Source organism: Grampus griseus (assembly GCF_964374135.1).
Source record: "Grampus griseus genome assembly, chromosome: 1".
Lineage (NCBI taxonomy): Eukaryota > Metazoa > Chordata > Mammalia > Artiodactyla > Delphinidae > Grampus > Grampus griseus.
Window position 1 is genome coordinate 121,661,035 of NC_139017.1, and position 22,422 is coordinate 121,683,456.

The window sequence follows — 22,422 nt, forward strand, 5'->3', positions numbered from 1 at the left end:
TATATTCATGCCTCCTTTGTCAAAGATTAATTGACCATAGATATGTGGGTTTATTTCTGGCTCTCTATTCTGTTCCATTGATTCATATGTCCGTTTTTGTCCCAATACCACATAGTTTTGATTACTGTAGCTTTGTAGTATTGATGTGAACACATTTAGAGTTAACTGTTGGTATGTGTCTATTTCCTCAAGATGCTAAATGACTTTTAGAACCCTCAACATGATTAGTTGAATGTTATTTGATGATCTCAAGGTGGTGTCATAATTATTGTAACGTTCCTATTAGGCACCATGCTGCTTTGCTTTCTGTATGCTCAGCAAATATTTCTGCTTGTAAACAAAGTAGATCCAGGGGACTTCCTTGGTGGTGCAGTGGATAAGACTCTGCACTCCCAATGCAGGGGGCCTGCATTCGATCCCTGGTCAGGGAACTAGACCCCACATGCATGCCACAATTAAGAGTTTGTGTGCCACATCTAAGGATCCCACGTGCTGCAACTAAGGAGCCTGTGAACCACAACTAAGGAACCCACGTGCCACACTAAGGAGCTGGTTGGCCCCAACTAAGAAGCCCTGGAGGTGCAACTAAGGAGTGTTGCAACTAAGGAGCCCACGTGCTGCAACTAAGGAGGCCACCTGCCGCAACTAAGACTCCATGCAACCAAATAAATAAATAATAAATAAATAAATATTTAAAAAAACAAAGTAGATTCAAAAGCTCTATGGTAATAGCCAATAGAAAATTACCTAATCTACTTATTTTAACACAGTTCTGCTCCATTATATGTAATATAACCATTTTGCAAATATCTTTTGCTTTATACTCTTTCTTATGATGTCCACATATTACTTAATGATACTCAAAACATACTAGATATAGAGAATCAAAAATATATTTTCCTGTATCTTGGCCTAGAAAAAAGAATGAAGGGGGTAACAAACAGTTTATAAGATCATGTATCATAATATCAAAGCAAATTAGGATGTCAGAAGTAGAGCTTTTCCTGGTACTAAGATGCACAATGAATTTCTCCCGTGGGTCTGCAGTAAGTGGACACATTGATTATAGCAGTAGGGCCTCAGTAACTTTTCCAATAAAAATGTAATGGGAAATTTCATATGGCCGTTCTTATAATGTCCTGCAATGAAGACTGGTATGATAACACTAAAGCAAAGTTTGGTAAAGGAAATTTTAATAGGAACCATAATAAAGTAATGAAAGGGGACAGTCTTCTAATATACTGGCTTATTCTGAAAAGAAAAAAACTTAAATAGCTGAAGAAACGAATGAATTTCCTTCATGTAATCCCTTATGAATGCTATTTCTCTATGTGAACTTGTGATAATAGAAATCAAAGCTCTATTCTCTGGACGGACCCTGGAGTACAGAGTGTATTATTCACAGGGGGCCTTGGGTCACAAAGCTAATATAATAGGATGCTAAAATGGAACCTTCAGCTGAGATCCTAAGGCAACAGATAGCAGAGTGAGTTGTAATTCCCATTACCTCTGCCAAACTTCTAAAATATGACTCACCATCAGCCAACTAGAATGCTCCTAAAACTATCTCCTTCCCTGTAGGACTGAAAGGATTGGGAAAGAAGGATTTTCATGTTAGTTCTTGGGAGAAAGCTGTGTTATATGCTCCACTTCCTCATCAACATTTGGTATTGCCTTTTTAATTTTGGTCATTTTATTGAGTATGTAGTGGTATGCTACATATCAATATGCTTTGTCTTTAAATTTACATAAAGTAAATAACCACTCTTTGTAGCATAAAATTCTATGGGTTTTAACAAACACATCCACATGTATTCACCACCACAATCAAGATACAAAACAGTTTAAGTATTTGAAGAAATTCCTTCATGATGCCCTTCTGTAGTCAACCAGCCTTCCCTTCCCCAACCCTCGCAAAAACTGATCTATTCTTCACATCTATAGTTTCACTATTTCTAGAATGTTATATAAATTAACTCATACATGTAGTCTTTTGGGTCTAGTTTCTTTCATTTAGTAAAATGTATTTGAGATTCATGTTATATAATATGAATAATTTTATTGGCAAATGGTATTGCATTGTATGGATGTACCACAATTTGTTTATTCATTCACTATTTAAAGGACATTTGGGTTGTTTCATTTTTAGTCATTGCCAATAAAGCCAATATAAATGTTGTATACAGGTTTTCATGCAAATGCAGATTTCTATTTCTCAAGGAGTAAAATTGTTTGGAAACATGGTAAATGCATGTTTAATTTTATGCGAAACTGACAAACTGTTTTTCAAAGGGACAGTGCCATTTCACATTCCACCAGCAATATAGGAGAACTCCAGGTGTTCTGCTTTCTACCAGCACTAATCAGTGGTTTTTTCGTGTGCGTGTTTTGTGTGTGAGTTTTCTGTTTGTTTGTTTGCCATTCTAATACATGTACAGTGGAATCTCATTTTGGTTTTGCTTTTCCTAACTTTCTTAATGACTAATTATGTCTGTCACCTTTTGACATATCTGTTTACTACTTGAGTATTTTCTTTCAAAAAGCAACTATTTAAATCTTTTGTTCATTTATTTATTAGATTGTATGTTTTTATTGAGTTTTGAGAGTTCCTTATATATGCTTGATACAAGACCTTTGTACAATATGATTTAGAAAGTTTTCTCCCATTATATGGCTTGCCTTTCTATTTTATTAATAGTGTCTTTTGTAAGGCAAAGTTTTGTTTAATTTTGATGAAATCCAGTTTATCCATATCTTCTTGTATGTCTTATGCTTTTAGTGTCATATCTAAGAACGCTTAGCCCAAAACCAAGATTTTTTTCCCCTTGTTTTCTTCTAGAATATTTATAGGTTTATGATTCACATTTAGGTCAATGATGATTATTGAGTTAATTTATGTATAAGATGTGAGATATGGGTCAGAGTAGACAACCTTGACCCTCATCTTGGGGGAAAGGATTTACTCTTAAATCATTAAGTAAGAGGTTAGGTGTGTAGGGTTTTTGCAGAAGTTTTTGTCAAGTTGAGAAAGTTCCCTTCAATTCTCAGTTTTCTGAAACATATTATCTTGAATGAATATTGAATGTTTTCAATGATTTACCTGTATCTAGAGATACTTGTAGATTATTGTTGTTGTTCTTAATATAGTGAATTATATTGTTTGATTTTTCAGTTGTATCACCAGTCTTTCAATTCTGGGATAAACCACACTTGGCCATGGTGTATTATCATTTTTATATATTACTGGATTTGTTTACTAAAATTTTGTTAAAAGATTTTTGTGTCTATGTTCATGATTTTTTTTTCTTTTGTTGTTGTTAGTTTTGATATTGAGGTAATGTTAGCCTCATAAAATGCTTTGGGGAATTTTCCTTCTCCATTTTCAGAAAGACTTTGTATAAGTCTGGCATTATTTCTTCCTTAAAATCTTAATAAACATGATCCTGGAGTTTTCCATGTGGGAAATTTTAAGTTATAAATTTAATTTCTTATAATTGAAAATATATTGAATATTCAGATTTTCTATTTCTTCTAGGTCGGTTTTGAGATTTGTGTGTTTCAATGAATTTGCCCATTTAATCTAAATTCTTGAGTTAAATGTTAGAGAGTTTTTCTTAGTATTTGTTTAGTAGCTATTCAATTTTTCTTATGACTATAGTTATTATATCCTCTCTTTCACCCCTGATATTGGTAATTTGTGTTATCTTTCTACTTTTTATCAGCCTGGCTAAGCTTTATCCATTTCAGTGATCTTTTAAAAGACTAGCTTTGGTTTCATTGATTTTCTCTATTGATTGTCCATTTTTAATTTTACTGATTTCTGCTTTTTATTACTTTCATAATTCTGTTTTCTTTAGGTTTCATTTGTTCTTCATTTCCTAGCTTCTTAAGGTTGAAGCTCACAGGATTGATTTTAGACCTTTATTTTTTTTTGGTGGTATTCTACTGTCTTCTGGCTTATGTAGTTTCAGACAAGAAGTCTGGAAAATAATTGTTTCTGTTTCTTGGCATGTAATGTTTGTTTTGTCTTTGGGTGCTATTTAAATTTTCTCTTTCTTTCTGGTTTTCAGCAACTTGATTATAATGTGCTTTTGAGTGATTTTTATTTGTGTTTATCCTGATTGGAGATTATCAACTTATTATATTTGACATTTTATTGTATGCATCAAATTTGGAAAAAAATCCTCCTTTATTTCTTCAAATATTTTTTCTATCTCCTTTAGGGAACTCCAATATCCATATATGAGAGAAATTTATATTTTCCATATATCACTGAGGCTCTGTTTGTTTAATTATTTGTTTGGTTATTTGTATTCTTTTCTCCTTCTGCTTCAGTTTAGATAAATACTAAAATGCTTGAATAAATACTTTCAAGTTTAATAAAGTTTGTCTTCAGTATCTAGTCTGCCAATTAATTTCAGCCAATTAATATTTCGTTTGGATATTTTGTGTTCTTATGTCAAGAATTTTGGTAATTTTTTTCTATTTTCCATTCCTCTCATAATTATATTCACTATTTTTTCCTTAAATACTTAAATATAGTTATAATAGCTGGCTATTTTAAAATATTTGCCTGATGGTTCTATCATCTCTTTCATTTGTAGATCTATTTCTGTTGACTCATTTTTATCTTAGTCACTGTTCACAGCTTTCTGCTTCTTTGAATATATAGTGATTTTTTTCCATGGGAAACTGGAAATTTTGTTTGTTACATTGTTGAATGTCTAGATTTCATTTTGTTCCCTTAAAAAATGTTGGGCTTTTTTCTTACAGGAAGCTATATTACTTATAGATAATTTTGGTCCATGGAATCCTACTTTTAAGCTTTAAAGGAGCAGATCTAGAAGAATCTCTATTCCAGCTTTTCTTTAACCTTTCTACTAAGACATAAGCCTCTTAAGTCTGCACTGAATTCTCTGATAATTACAGAGGCCTTTTCATTCTTGATAGTCAGAGATCAAATGACTCCTCACATTGTTTGAGCTCTAGAAATTGTTCAGCTTACAAACTCCCGAGTTGTTCTTTCTTCAGCTTTTTGAGATTTCTTGCTATGTATGTACAGCCTAGTCCTCGGTAAAGACAAGGAAACACATGTAAGATTTCTGTGTGAGATAGTACCTCACACCTGCCAGAAAGGCTATTATCAAAAAGACAAGAAACAAGTGTTGGTGAAGATGAGGAGAAAAGGGAACCCTCGTGCACTGTGGTGGGAATGTAAATTGGTACAGCCACTATGAAAAACAGCATAGAGATTCCTCAAAAAATTAAAACTAGAACTACCATATCATCCAGCAGTTCCACTTCTGGATATTAATATGAGGAAAACAAAAAATTTAATTCAAAAAGATACTTGCATTCTAATGTCCATTGCAGCATTATTTACCAATAATAAAGGTTTGGAAGCAACCTAAGTGTCCATTAATAGAGGAATGTTTGACAGATGAATGGATAAAGAAGATGTGGTATATATACAATGAAATATTACTATCTATAAAAAAAGAGTGAAATCTTTCCATTTGTGACAACATGGATAAATCTAGAGGGTATTATGCTAAGTGAAATAAGTCAGGCAGAGAAAGACAAGTATATTATTTTACTTATTTGTGGAATCTAAAAATAAAAAATGAACAAACAAAACAAGTCAGAAATGGCTTATAGATACAGAAAAAAACTGGTGGTCAACAGAGGAGAGGAGGGTGGGAGATTGAATAAAATAGGTGAAGTGGATTAAGAGGTACAAACTTCTAGTTATAAAATAAATAAGTCATGGGGATGTAACATACAGTTTAAGGAATATAGTCAATAATATTGAAATAATTTTGTACGGTGACGGATGGATACTAGACTTATCCTGGTGACCAATGTATAATGTATATAAATACTGAATCACTATGTTATATACATGAAATTAATATAATATTATATGTCAAATATATGTCAATAAACAATAAAAAAGAAAAATTATTAATAGCAAGCATGTGTATGCCATATAACATTAGTGCAGGCTTTCTTGTTTTGCTTTGTTAAGAAAGGAAAGAAGTGAATTAAGGTTGAATTGTCCTTGGGAATTCAGGCAGAGAGAAAGTGACTCCAACATGAGATCAACCTTCAAATCCATCTACAGATCTACAAGAGAGATGTATTTACTGATCTCCTACAGTGATATGAGAACTTAACTGGTCATTGCTATTAACACCTCTCAGCGACTTCTTTATTTTCACTTCTAGTTCCATTGAATATCATGTTAAGACAGAAGCATCAATCCTTGAATACAGTAACCTCTCACCACAGAAACAATATTTATCTAAACTAACCTTCCTGGCATGCCTAATCCTGTGCATTGTAATAACAACATATATATATTTCCTATGATGTGTCACACAGTGTTCTAAGCACTTTGCTTACATTAACCCACTTAATCCTCACAACAACCATAAGTGTGAGGCAGGTTCTGTTATTATCCTCACACATCACAGATGAGTAAACTATTGGTCAAATACCTTGTATCAGGTCACGGAGCTTGTAAATGGCAGAGCTGCCATTTGAAGCCATATAGGCTAGTTCTAGAACCCACATCCCTAACCACTCAATATGGGAAAATGCATAGAGGAGATACTTGTATGATACTAAATATGCTGGTGTATAACAAGCTGACAGGAAATAATTACAGTCATAAATGTAAGTGAATCATTCAAAGGGTATTTTAAAATTCATTTGCAGAGTACTATTTAGTAATAAATGGCTATGAGAACCTAATAAAATATATTCTTTCGGGGCAGCCATGAAAAATGAGATGACTGTTTCTGAGCAAGGGTTTTGGGAAATGATTGAAATGACTCTGCAAAGCAGTGTGTAGTCATTGGCACATCATCCGAGTATGTGCATTCAGAGATCAGTAACTGAGACACAGAGGCTCCTAGAAGGGCTTTGAGAATTACTTAGGAGGTAAAATTGACAAGGCACAGTGACTGATGGTTTATGGACTAAAGCAAAATGTGCTGTCAAAGTTAAGCTAAGATTTGTGTCTTGAGCAACTAGGTGATAATCAGAGCACTTACTGAGATTGGTACTCGGCAGGAGTTTCAGGTATAGCAGGAAAAGTAAGTTTGGTTTTGGTGTTTTAATTCTGAGATGCCTGTGAGACATCCAAGTGGAGATGTCCAGCTAAATAAATGTCTCCAAGATTCGGGATATAGATACGGGATAAATAGATCAATCAGATGCTTATCAATATATAGATAATAGTGAGATGAAAATGAATGAACAAATCCCTTGAATCATTAAAAGTGTACTGAATGAGGAAAAGAGAGGTCATAGGACAGAAGCAATATTTGGGAGATGTGAAGATGTGAAGGGTTTTGAAAAAGTGAAAAGAAATAGCCAGAGAGGTGAGAGGAAAATTAGTGAAGGATAACGTACTAGAAGTTAAGGGAAGGGAGATTTATTTTGTCAAAAGTTTTTCTCAAACATATTAGCACTTTGTAGAAATATAATGTTGTTACTAACAATTTTCACATGATTTACCAAACCATAAAGCCAAATCTAGATATTATTTAATGGCCAATACAGAACTCTTTCCTGCCAGATTCTTATCAGAAATCAGTATAAGAGAGATATTATAAAGCATAGCTGTATCCTGTTTTATAGCCTTTCTTTTGAAGATGTTGATAATAGTGGCATCATTGAAAGCCTGTGGAATTTCTCCAGTTCTCCTTTTTTTTTTTGCGGTACGCGGGCCTCTCACTGCTGCGGCCCCTCCCGTTGCGGAGCACAGGCTCCGGACGCGCAGGCTCAGCGGCCACGGCTCACGGGCCCAGCCTTTCCGCGGCATGTGGGATCTTCCCGGACCAGGGCACGAACCCGTGTCCCCTGCATTGGCAGGCGGACTCTCAACCACCGCGCCACCAGGGAAGCCCCTCCATTTTTTTTGAGACGAGTCTATCCATGGCTGGAAGAGACTAAGCACAAAAGAAAACTATTGTTTAGATTACAGGAAGTACTTATCGCTTTTTCTTCCAAATTGTATTTGAAGTTTTTGTTAGTCTTTATAATCATAAAAAGGATCTGTGATAGCTGTACCAGAGTCTGTTCTCACCACTGCCATCACTTATCACTACAAGACGTCAGCAAGGATGACAATTCTTTAAAGTTCTTTCCCTTCTTCTCGACTCTGAAAGAGAAGTGGCAACTTCTACAAATATGTGTTTAGATTCTTTGTGCACTATCCTAACGGCAGTTTATTAATTCCTTAATCAATGTATTTTTTATTTATTCAATAATATTTACCAAGTATATACTGTTTCAAGTACTATGGTAGAGCTAGGGATGCAGATAAACAAAACAGAAATTGTTGTTGTGCACATGGAGAATGGTAAAACCTGTGACCAGAAGAAGGCTGCCAAGTCACAATGGCTTATGTTTCACCAACATTTATAATTGGTACCCTACGAGATATTACACAATTTTTATACATCTTCTAGATTTATAAGGAGTAGGCTAGGATAGTACATAACCCTCATAAACACTGTAAAGTCTTGGCAGTGGTGATGATGCCAAGTCACTAGCTCCCTATATCCCTTTAGCCTTGGTCTTTCCCCTCTGGTTTCTGGGGATAAGTTGAGTTAGATTGCATGAACTGAAATGTTACTCTTTGCATTTCAATGTACTATGCGCAAATCATCTTCCCTTACTAGGGGAGTGATGGAAATAGAGAGAGACCCTGACAAGTGTCCAAGGACAAGATTGGTTTCCTTGGGTCTAAAACTAAGGTAAAGAATTACTACTCAGGAAAACTGAGTATAACAAAAGCCAAAGAGGCAACCAAGCAAATCACAGACAGCCAGGACACTCCAGGGTATAAATTCTAGGCAAAGCAACTCCAAGTTTCAAATCTGAAATTCAAGTGTGGTAAGATTAGACTGAGAAAAGAGCAAGATGCGTTCAGGATGAAAACAGAACTACAGTTGTGTGAAAACAAGAGAATACTTAGAGCACACCTTTGGGAAGAGCTGATGCATGGTGAATGGAATTAAGGGAATGGCTTAAAGTATCAGGAATCCAGTGGGGAAAATTAAGATGTTGACCATGCATTTATGCTTCTTTATATTAGTGTCTTATTATCAATAGCTAGTGTTGGCAATATCACCCATTCATTCACTGGCTCTATAGGTATTGATTTGTGCAATGCATAGACATCTATTGATAATTCTGGTATGTAAATAAGGACATTGTACTCTGGTGGGGTTGGAGAAGGATCCCCGAATCTGGGTACATAGATTGTGCGGTGAACTCTAGGAACAAACATTCAATAGATGTAACCGGTGCTCTCGAGTTGAATGAGGTAGTGGTTTTGATATTGGTGATGTTTTGTCACACAGCTTCTTGTAGTTGTTGTCAGTCTTACAAAGTCTGCCATTTAACCATTTAAGAGAGAAAACATGCTTGCTTCTTTTTATATTTCTGAAATCTATTATTTCAAATCTAATGTGTTTCTTTCTTTAAACAATGACATACTCTAATACACACCATATTTAATGATTTATTTGTCAAAAACATGTGTTTGTGGGGTAACATTTCTTAAAATTATGTCATTTCACAAAAATGGGAATTTACCTGTAATATTTTAATATTGAAAATAAGTTAGACCCTTATAAATTTTGGTTTTACAAATTTTCACAATATTATACCTTTTCACTTGTGATTGGCTTCATTTTATACTGCCCAATGAGATTATTTAATTCTGATATAGTAGATTAATTTTCCCCATACTTTAATTTCTGTTTAATATCCCCCTTTATAATTCAAGTTATATTTTAAAAATTCTTAGATATGAATAAAGATTTTGTCCTCCCTATATTTCAGTAGGTTTTTATGGACACATTTAGGCCTAGATTATATTCATTGTAAGAATTAAAAATAAGAGAAATAGAAGGGAACATTAAAATTTAATATTATGTTAGTGTTTGGAGTCAGATAAAGATATCAAGTTGAGCAAAGAAAATGATTATAAAATCAGATTTTAGGAACATGAATTTGAAGACAACTGCTACTTTTGTGAGCTTACCTCTGTATACCTACAATAGCATATCAGCCAACTATCATCTCAGAAATATAACTCTCCTCTGTCTACAAATTGTGATCAGCCAGAGAAATGACTTAATCATCTATATTCTAAACACTGCAGATTTCAGTTAGCAAAGTCATAGTTACCTGGAGGGCAACAATGCAGCAACTGATATACTCAGACAAGGGAACCCAAAGGATAAAAAATTTTTCACATAGATATTATATATGAAATCCCTCCTCCTAAAATTCACATAGGCCCATTCTTCCTCTGCAGTATCTCTAATAATCAGGAACCTCCTGCCCGATGATTCTCTACTTTCAAATAAATAAAAATTCCATTATTTCAGAAAGGAGTCTTCTTTTCAAATCCCATTCACTTGGGAATATTCTTTTATCCATGATTATGTCTCTGTATTTTTAATCTGTCACTTTTAGTCAAATAGAATGTTTTCTCTGGAATATTAAAAAATAAAAATAATTTAGTTTGTTTTTACAGCCACTTAACTCTTAGTTTGAGAATCATAAAGTTTTTTCCTGAGGTTTATTAGGTGGGTTATGTATAGTGTATATAGTATACCTCCCTTAGAAATCTTAAAAGTATGGAAACTGAAATATAGCAATGGTTTAATATATCTCCATACTTTTATCAATCCATCTAGCTTGAAACTTTGAGAATGAGTGTGAGATTTCCCCAAAAGAAAAGTAGCATTTAGTTAGGTTAAGTGTCAAGTTGCTAGCTTACACTGTATAAAAGTCAATATGTAGCAAGTCATATTAGTGAATTTCATCTACACTGCTAGGAGGTTGTTGAACTCAATTACAGAAATGTGCAGAGCTTGATTTGATGTGTGAGGAGGTTAGGAGACCACAATCAATTAAAAAGAACACATGTATATCCTGTTGTGGGGAAACAGTTGTTACAGTATCCCTTGTTCAGTTTCTGCTTTTTTCTCTGACTTTACCTCTGAATATAAGAGAACAAAAGGTTTAATAATTCCCCAGTTACATTTGGAATTATTTTGTCAGCAATATCTAATAGGAAGACACACCATCTTTGTTTTACTTGAATGAAGACTCAAGCAGCTACAATTAAACACACTGTACTTTTTTCTTCACGTAGCGAAACCATTTGAAAATGGACAATATTTGGACATTTATGGAATTACACGGGACCAGGCTGGAGAATATGAATGCAGTGCAGAAAATGATGTGTCATTTCCAGATGTGAAAAAAGTGAAAATTGTCGTAAACTGTAAGTCCCATAACCTTTTATCAATATAATTTCAAAGAAAAGATAAAACACCTGAAAAATACTGTCTGAAACATATGTTGCAATTTTTTAAGAGGTGGTCTATTGATAAACACTGCCTATTGGCAGTGAAAATGTTTACATGTTAGAATATTGATCAAATTGTTCATGTAACATCAATTGCCCCAAGTAATTCCACAATAATTCAGTTTAATGTTTAGATGGCAGTGTTTCCATTATCATCCTAGTCCCTGGCATTCTAAACTGTGGTATCCTTATCTCTAAAGCATCCTATACTCATGGTGTTATCTTCATTCTCATGGGTTTCACCTGGAGTGTATTCTGACTAAATTTAAGTGTGGAATTCCCAATCAAATTTGATGGACATGAAGTGTGCTATTCTACTTAAAGAGAAAAGCTGTTATTGTGATACTCCTATTATGTGGGTATTTAATTCTATTTAGTTTGGACAACATTGAGAAAATGAAGAAGTAATTTTCCCATGAACGTCATTAGTAGGAAATTAGAATATTAAGAGATACCTGCAGAACCATCAGTGTCATTATGTTATACCTTTTCTCTAAATATATTTCAAAACAGTGATGAAAGTCATTTTTTCATTTATCTTATTTCATACCTTATGATCTCAACAGCAATGACTGCGATAGTCTTTACTTTTCAAAAACAATCCCTTTTAGTCTTTCTCTCAAAAATTTTCACATGGTTTAACTTATTCAAATAGAATATTTTGGGGGTAATAGTATTTTACCAAAAGTGGTTTCAAACTATAGCTTCCAATGTGTTTTCCTCCCATTTATACATCTTTCTATATATGGCCATTGCTAATAATGAGTACATTGTATTGTACCATAGATCAGAAGGAAAATTTTCCAAATATATCCCCAAATGCTAAAACTAAGCAGTTTTTTCATATTAATATGAATCTCAGTTTCATGGTTCAAAAAATGACTATCAAAACACTCTAGGCGGGCTTCCATAGTGGCGCAGTGGGTGAGAGTCCACCTGCCGATGCAGGGGACACGGGTTCGTGCCCCAGTCCGGGCAGCTCCCACATGCCGCGGAGTGGCTGGGCCCGTGAGCCATGGCCGCTGAGCCTGCACGTCCAGAGCCTGTGCTCTGCAACAGGAGAGGCCACAACAGGCAGAGGCCCGCGTACTGCCAAAAAAAAACAACAACAACAACAAAAAAAACACTCTAGGCAGTTGAGTGTCTGCCAGGGCAAATCATTGCAACCAACTAACATTTGTCAGTGACTAAGATATACATTTGGAGTTGACTCTGAGCAAATGTGCATAATGCCAGAAGGAGGCAGTTTCTGTAGCAGAGTTTCTCATATAATATTCTGAGACAAACTTCCACAGAGCACCCAAGAAGCTTACTAGAAATGGAAATTTTCTGTGCCCCACCAGCCCTACTGAATCAAAATCCTTGAGGTATACGGCCTGGAATTATGCATTTATGATAAGTCCTCATTGAATCTCAGGACTCCTTTTGCAGAGGGTTACTGTTCATCCCTCTGGAACTCTCTGAAATTAGAGTTAATAAGCAAATAAAAATCCCTGATTATTTTATAACTAACCATGCTTATCTGAATATGAGCCTACAAATTTTATTGTTGGAGGGTTGGGAAAAGAGGTGAGAAATAGGAGTACAAGGGAAGTAATATTTTTAGCAGTGAGCACTAAGAAAAGAAAAGGTAGAGTCAATCTGTCAAACAAGCAAGGCACCCAGCCTGGCAATGCAGCCTACTTTCAAGCCCCCAGAAACAACATATCTCTAAACTTATGTCTCCAATGGGGATACAATTGAACACAAGCTGCCATATGGATTTTCATGGGCCTATTCTCCATGTATAATCCTCACTATTTTTTGCATTCACACTTTCTTTTCTATCTTTTTATCTCTCTGACTTTAGTTCATTGTCACTTATTATGTAATCCGATTCTCTTTTTTTTCCTGGACAAGTGGGTACTTTAGACTGATAAAGGTCAAGTAAGGATGCAGATATTTGGAGAGAAATTGAATTGAAAGAAAGACACACCAACCAATGAGTCATCATCTAAAGGATTTGTGTGGAGAAAAGAATCCATATATAAAGCAGAAGGACAGAAATTAAGGAAACAGATGTTGAGAACTATGAAGGATCTGCCACAATTTCATGGTTGCTGGCAGAAGACAGAGACAAGGGGCAGTTTATTACTCATAGTGATAGCAGTAGCCAGAGTATTGTCTTACATCCGTTCCCCAAGCCCTAATTACTACAGGGTGATATGATGAGGGCTAGCTGATGCCTATACACACAGTGGGTTTGTGTCATAGCTGAGGCTCCCTGAGCTTAGAAACTCGATTTTTTTTTTTTGTATAATGGCAGCAAGCAAACCTGCCCTTTGCCACAGAGGGAGAAATTATCTTTATTATACTGGACTGTAAACAAACCTGCCCTTTGCTCCATGGAGAGAACTACCTCTTCTATCTTCCAAGACTGTTCTCTATACAAACTTCGTTGAAAAGATTGTCAGGAACAAAAGTTTTCAGTGCCTCTGCTCACAAGATGTGCAGAAACACAAGAGACCCGTGGAGAATTGTCTTCCAACACAAAATGGAAGCAGGAAAGTTTGAAGCAGAGCCTAGAAACATTCCATCAGTTGAAAAGGGTGCTTCAGTGGCTTTTGCAGGGTTTTAGACACCTAAAAATCGGTAGAAAAGAAAACGTTGTTAACCAACTTTAACTTAAGAAGGAAAACCGGAAGGAAAAAGGGGAAAGTAAAAAAAAAAAAGATTAAGGATGTGTTTATTATAGTCATAATACAGACTATGTTTATTAAGAACTAATTTCAGTTAAAGTACAATCATAAGTGGAAATGTTGGTGCCAACACAGTATTAAAAATATTAAGAAAAGGGACTCAGCAGGATTTTTTAAATGGTTTTAAACATTCAATGTTGTTTTCTGCTGCTTCTCAAATTATACCTTTGATAGCTCACATTTTCTTAAATGTGCCATGAAGAATTGTATTGAATACTGATTGATCAATTAAATTTACATCTCTTGAATCAATATTTTATGTAAGTTTGTTCAGACTTCTGGTCAAGATCTAAAATTTGCCTTAGTTTGGAATAATTTTATCACACATATACCAGTGATAGTTAAGTAGCGTAGGTGTGTGAGTGTAAGTGTGTATGTTCCTGGTTATGAGGAAATTTGGAAAGTATTAATTTTGTGATTTTACCCCTTTAGAAGCACTATCCATGGATTTTACTGAACTGATTTCCCAAAGGAAATTAGCCAAAACCTACTGAACAAACTTTAGTTTGTCAAAACCCAAACTTGAGCACAGTGCTCTATAACAAACACAAACTTCACGTCCCAGGATAACCTGAAGGTTCCCTGAAGATAGAGTTATGTCAGGTTCAAGACAGCCCTTCTTTTCATGGTTATTAATCAATATTGATGGTGCATGTAAAATTGCAGTAGCTTTGTGAGTTATAATTTGAAGAGAAACTTTGTCCCTGTTCCCAAATGGGGTTCAAGATGAAATGTAATAAATTTTCATAAGCTCTGGTTGACTCAGTTATTCCATAAGTCAATTTGAGGAAGAGATTTAGGTTCCCTGTAAGTTAGAAATGTTTCATGTTTTAGTATTCATCTAATACCTTTGCCACATTCACTATATGTATATATCTCATACATATAATAAATATCATATTTTGCCACACACTTTGTACTTATAGCACTTTCATGTGGATTTCTATTTAATTTAATTAAACAGCACTTTAGTGAAATGATTGGCATATTTGAATTATTTTGTATAGATTGGACTAGGTTGATTGAATAAATAAGTTCATTTTGAGTTATTTACAGAAAGCCTTACTATAGATAGTAAGATTTTATACAAAAGCTTGTTTCTGAGTAGGGAGATTTTGTAGGTGATTATTCTCCTTGTTTTTCTCTGTATTTTCTCTTATTCACTTGTATATGAATATAATATATTCATGAATTTATGATATAATATAGTTATAACAAACATATGAATATGTACATTTCTTTATATGTTTGCATATATATGTATGGACACACACCTGCACACAATTGGACAAGAAATATATTACATACTTACATATATATTACACATTTTTACATATGTATGTATATATATACTTACATATATATTACATATGTAAGTATGTATATATATTTCTTATCAAATTGAAAAACAAACTAAAAAATTAAAAGGAATCATGACAGTTATCATAAACAGACCTTGAGAAATTAATACACATACACACACATAACACGAGAGAAAAAAATTTGAACCAGTTGGTTAGCTAAGCCAGAGGGAGCTAGTGGATTGGAGTTGGATAGATTCTCTGTCTTATTTGCATTTGTATTCCATCCCTGGAAGCAGCCTAGAGGATATTAGTCCCATAATTTGTATTGTTAATTAAAAAGTGGAAGAATGAATGTCCAGAAAGTCCATGGGTTCAATTAAACTGGGAAAAACAGGAAAAGAGAGACCAGGGTCTAAATAATCAGTAAAGTTGATTCATGGAAGCCAAATCTAGAATCTGGAAAATGTAGATGGTATCATAGACTAATCAAATAACAAAGATCTCTATAGGGAAGCAGAATCCCAGATTTAGAAATCAGGAAAGCCTGCAAGACCTCACGCTTCAAAATGAATATTGCTGGTAAAAGGGGCAGGATTCTCTGATCTTGTGACAGGTTGTATTTTCTCCATTCTATTTATATGTACTTTTTCAGTTAAGAGGAACTCTTTTAGAAATACGGACCTTATAGTCAGGTGTAACTTATTTGAACTCTTGTTCTATAATTTACTGGACTTTGAGACCTTGGGAAACCACTTTACCTCTCTGAGTCTCAATTTCCAATTCTGTAAATTTGGGGCAATAATAGATAATTTTCAGGGTTTGGGTAAGGATTAAATGAGATAATATACACATAGCACCTATCACAGTGACTGTCCCACCGTTGGCAATTGAAAAAATATACATCTCTCTCTGCACATATTTACTCTAGAATGTAAGCTCTATGTCTTAAGGGGTTTTCCTTTCCTTTGTACAAAGATGTATTCCCGTCACACAGAGTGGCACCAGGTTTATAGGAGGCACTCAAAAAATAGTTATCAGATGAATTATTTAAAAGATTAGCATTCACCAAGTGCATTACTCTACTAGGCAAAACAGGAAAGAGATAATTAGGTTTGTTCCACAATTATATATTTTTTTCTCCCAGAACAATAAGTGAATGGTATGTTGACTAACTTATTTCTGATACCATTTTTTTAACCAAAATTTTCAGGTGGATTCAATAAAAATAACCTGCCATTTATATAGTGCTTTCACCCAGAAGGAGAAAGCATTAATTCCGTTTTTTTTACAGATAAGAAAATTGAAGTTTGATGAGATTAAAATACTTCATAACACCCCTGATTTTCAAGGGTGAAAAGACATGAACAAAGGAAAGTATTAATTAACCAGAAAAAATATAGAGTCAACTAGATTAAGGTAAAAAGAGGTCTAGATATTATTTCAGTTTTCGCTCATGTCAGTAAGATCATTCATTGTATTTGGTATCAGAAATTATTTTGCACACACAATTTCCAGTAAAATAGAATTGAGTAATTCTTCCTATGGTCAAACAGTAAAGATATTTCTGAGTGCACTGTGAACTAAGATTTTATCCAGTAAATCACAAGCACATATTTGTACATTACTTTGCATCTGATACATATTCATTTATGCAAATTTGCACTTTATCTTCCAATATAACTAGCTCCAAACATGTGGAATAGAATGTACCAATTAGTATAACTTATTACAATTGTATCAAAGCCTGAAATGAGGGGCCATCAGGGAGAGGTAAGAGGAGGAAGAAGATTCTAGCGAAGGGACCAGTTTTCTTAGGCTATTCATAAGTTTTCTCCAAAACGTTGGGCAAGTTAGGCAGACACATCAGACTTAAGACTAGAAGAAATTGCAGATGACAAATAGATATCACCTTAAAAAAAGAGAAAAGCTCAGCATTCGGGGTTGGAATTGGACAAAGATACTACCATAGGACCAGAAGAAAAATGAGAGTTATTTGAATTCACAATTATCACCTAAGTTTTCACTTCTGGTTCCATTTTGTGCCCCTACCTTTATTTTCCATTTTCCTCATCTTTTTATACTGCTTATAATATAAGCTACTCTCCTGTTTTTAAATTTCTTGATAAGCTAATTAACACTTACCTGGAACAACTCAGGACATTAAAAACCACATATTGTTTTTCTTCTAAATGAAGTACTAGTTCATATGTGATAATGAAGATTTACTTCAGTATATCTACATTTATATATGTATTTATTTACCTATTTACTTATTGCTTACTATGATACTATTGAGGTCTTAGGGCCAGGGATATCAGTCTTCAAGGAGTTCAACATCTAAGAGAAGAGAAAGACAAAAGAGGAAAACATAGGCAGAACACTCTATGACATAAATCACAGCAAGATCCTTTTAGACTCACCTCCTAGAGTAATGGAAATAAAAACAAAAATAAATAAATGGGACTTAATGAAACTTAAAAGCTTTTGCACAGCTAAGGAAACCATAAACAAGATGAAAATACAACCCTCAGAATGGGAGAAAATATTTGCAAACGAATCAATGGACAAAGGATTAATCTCCAAAATATATAAACAGTTCATGCAGCTCAATATTAAAGAAACAAACAACACAATCCAAAAATGGGCAGAAGATCTAAATAGACATTTCTTCAAAGAAGACATACAGATGGGCAAGTAGCACATGAAAACTGCTCAACATCACTAATTATTAGAGAAATGCAAATCAAAACTATAATGAGGTATCACCTCACACCAGTTAGAATGGGCATCATCAGAAAATCTACAAACAACAAATGCTGGACAGGGTGTGGAGAACCCTCTTGCACTGTTGGTGGGAATGTAAATTGATACAACCACTATGGAGAACAGTATGGAAGTTCCTTATAAAACTGAAAATAGAATTACCATATGATCCAGCAATCTCACTACTGGGCATATACCCAGAGAAAACCATAATTCAAAAAGACACATGCACCCCAATGTTCATTACAGTGCTATTTACAATAGCCAGGTCATGGAAGCAATCTAAATGCCCATCGAGAGGCAAATGGATAAAGAAGATGTGGTACATATATATATAATGGAATATTACTCAGCCATAAAAAGGAACAAAATTGAGTCATTTGTTGAGACGTGGATGGATCTAGAGACTGTCATACAGAGTGAAGTAAGTCAGAAAGAGAAAAACAAGTATCGTATATTAACACATGTATGTGGAACCTAGAAAAATGGTACAGATGAACCGGTTTACAGGGCAGAAGTTGAGACACAGATGTAGAGAACAAACGTATGGACACCAAGGGGGAAAAGCCTCGGGGGGCTGGGGATGGTGGTGTGATGTATTGGACAATTGGGATTGACATGTATACACTGATGTGTATAAAATTGATGACTAATAAGAACCTGCTGCATAAAAAAAAAATAAAAATAAAATTCAAAAATTCAAAAAAAAAAAAAAAGAACCATGAAGTTGTAGTAAAGTGTGGCAAGTACTTTGATAAACCAATCATAAGGTGTTATGCAAGGCTATCATAAAGACACCTTGGGGTATCAGTGAAAGCTTCCAAGAGGCCTTGGCCCTGATGGTGTCTGAAGGATAAAATTGAATTTGATAGATACTAAAAAAAAAAAAAAACAGGAAATAAAGGAGTGAGGGCTCCGTGGCAATAGCAGCAGCATTTGCTTAACCCCATAGGAATTAGGGGACAAGGCACTGCTGGATCTGTCAGGCTGCGGTGAGCTGAAGGAGACCAAAAAGGGAAACAGAAAGGAGGATGGGTAGTGTAGAGGAAGGCAGGGCCAGATTCAATGGGAGTTCATGAGTTTTCATAGGCAGACATAGATCCAGTGCTTCACAATCAAAGAAGAATAACTTTGAGATGATAAAACTATTCAGAGACACATCTGAATATTAAAGAAATGTATTTAAATATTTTTCTTCCCTACATCCATGGATTGTACTTGGAAGGTTTCTGTTTTGTCATTGCAAGGGTAAAGGAAAAAATTAAAATGACACTATTGAAAACAACTACAGCTAAGAGAGACATGAGGAACTAAGAAATTTGAAGGAAAATCCTTATGGATATTGAGCACTGAATATTAGAAACGTATGGATAATCACCCAGAAAACATTTTTAAATAAAACATTTCTACTCAATAGACCAACATAAATATCTACAAATTAAACCTTTTCTTTTCACCTTAGAACTTTCATGATATAAAAAGTTCAGATTTAATTCTATGGTTTATATAATTCCTTAGTTGAAGCTAAACTCTGTTATTAAACATGCAGTTAAGGAATACATGATTTCTTCTATTGAGGGAAACATAATTGGTCCTTTGTTTTAAATCTAAGACTTACACTTCAGTTAATGACTAGGGTGCCAAGGCTATTTTTACTTAATCTGTTACCCAATTTAACTTAAATGTATTCTCTCATACTTTTATCAGAGGTTTTGAGAGGAGTTTTAGTGTTAAGGGTGGGTGAGTGATCTTTGACCCTTTTGTTCATAGAAAGTCAAAATGTATCTGCAGTAACCAAATGTGCATATTCTTATTATTTCTATTTTTTTCTAAAAGTGAAAGATGAAACAATTTTCTTGCTTTAGTACATGAGCATGAGCAAGACTTTTTGCTAGAGGACAGTCTGTGTTTGTTTTGTTTGTCTCGTTCTTCCTAGGTTGGCACTTATTGCTTCAAAAAAAAAAAAAGATATTTTTCAAGTAATAGATATAATAGAGATTGCCCATCAATTAGCAGTAAGAAAGCAATTTCTAAAAGTGAAAATGCTTTAGGTTGAAAATAATTCCACGCCAAACCGAAGAAAAGTGGTAAAGTCAGGAAAGAAATAACAAATATATTTGTCACACACTTTTGTGTGTGCTTTTGCTTCTGTGATGGTGTTCTCATTTAGATCCATGCTCTAGTAAGCTGCCCAAGGGTCAAACTCTGAAAACTTCAAGGTGCCTCCTTCTGAATATATTCTTCAAACTGATCTTGGAATTTGAAACAAACATACAGCTTATAAACCCATATTTATTTAAGTCCAACTTTATTGGCAAATTTCCTCAGTGAGCATGTATATCAAGCAAGATAATTTATGGAATTGAATTATTTTTTAATGGAACACTTGAGAGCAACACAGAATTAATCTTCTTGGGTCTTTTCCACATCATCATGATTGAACTTCACAAGAATTGTCAAGTATTCTCATGTCTGCTCTTGCACATATGTGTGTGTTTTGTGTAAGTGTATGTGTGTGTTTGAAGGGAGTGAAGATTAGGGGAAATATATGGTAGAAATAGTATAAACAAAGGCAATATGTAGAAGAGTTAGGGTAGGTAAATTTGGAAAAAGGGGTCAAACTGTTGGGAAACTTCCTTTGTACTTTAGAGCTTGCTTCCCCCATCTCCCCTCTTTCCTTCCTTCATTTTTGTATGCATTTTCTCTTTCTTTCTCACCATCAGTAGCCCATTGCTACATTTTTCTCATTATCTTTTTCTCTGTTTGTTTCTTCCCTTTCCTTTCCTCTTATTTTTACCCAGATGTATAAAAATACTAAACCAAAATTTTAAAAAAAACATTTATATAATGGGAATTAGCAATGAATTTCCTTGCCATCTTGGAAATATTAAAATATAGATTCCTGAATAACCACTCCCCAAATATACTGAATTATTCAGTCTTTATTATATTTACTTATAAATAAATGAATAAATATTTGAAAATTTACTAGGTGATTATAGTAAACATGTATGTTTAGAGATTACAGCATAATGAGTGTAAGACAGAAAGGCTGAAGATCTGAATTCTATTTTTTAATTAATTAATTAATTTATTTTTTTGCGGTACGCGGGCCTCTCACTTTTGTGGCCTCTCCCGTTGCGGAGCAACAGGCTCCGGACGCGCAGGCTCAGTGGCCATGGCTCACGGGTGCAGACGCTCTGTGGCATGTGGGATTTTCCGGGACCGGGGCACGAACCCATGTTCCCTGCATCGGCAGGCGGACTCTTAACCACTGCACCACCAGGGAAGCCCTTTAATTTATTTGATTTATTTTTGGCTGCGCGTGGGCTTTCTCTAGTTGCGTCAAGCGGGGGCTACTCTTTGTTGCAGTGCGTGGGCTTCTCATTGCGGTGGCTTCTCTTGTTGCGGAGCACAGGGTCTAGGCACGCGAGCTTCGGTAGTTGTGGCTCACGGGCTCTAGAGCGCAGGCTCAGTAGTTGTGGTGCACGGGCTTAGTTGCTCCGTGGCATGTGGAATCTTCCCGGACCGGGGCTTGAACCTGTGTCCCTCGCCTTTGTGGGCGGATTCTTAACCCTGCGCCACCAGGGAAGCCCCTGAATTCTATTTTTAATTTAGTTACTTAACCTATTATACAACATTGGACAAAGTAGTTAAACTTCTTAGTATTAATTGCCTCATTTGTAAAATGAGGTAATCATGTCTATGGTATTCCCTCATTCTGAGATTCTGATGTGTTTCTCTGATACAACTATCTAAGTTTTTTAGGGACAGTGTAGATTCAACTGCAGGCAGACAGGAAGCAAAGGTTTAAAGCAACTGTTTGGCTTTAGTGTCAAATGATTCTAAATAATCTTATTCTTTTGGTTTGTAAATTCTTTGAGAAGTTATTAAGGATGATAATTTTGTTCTCTCATGCACTGTTGGCAAATTTGGTCAAACTATATTTTTAACTTTAAAATTGTAATTTCATGGAAAGAGTAAGTACAACAATGGAGAAATAAATTTCAGAGAATTTCGAAGTAAGGTTGCTGTTTATGCAGTGGAATGTGACAGAGGGTAACAAAAACAGGATTTGAAATCAGACAAACATGATTTCTAATCCCAGCTCAGTCACTTGTTAACTATGGAGTACTGGGAAAATTAGTTAACCTCTCACAGGCTCAGTTTTCTTACATTAAAAAACAAAACAAAACAAAACAAAAAACTGGAGATA

The 22,422-nt window shown here is 34.7% G+C and overlaps 1 protein-coding gene across 1 annotated transcript in view; it reads left to right on the forward strand.

Moving 5' to 3' along the window:
• NEGR1 (neuronal growth regulator 1) overlaps window positions 1-22,422 on the forward strand; it is a gene marked incomplete at both ends in the record, with an annotated part of 906,787 nt that overhangs the window by 605,808 nt on the left and 278,557 nt on the right. Inside the window, one exon of the mRNA XM_082653283.1 lies at window positions 11,186-11,317. Coding sequence (XP_082509409.1) covers window positions 11,186-11,317 — 132 coding nt within the window. The remainder of the gene's footprint in view (window positions 1-11,185; window positions 11,318-22,422) is intronic.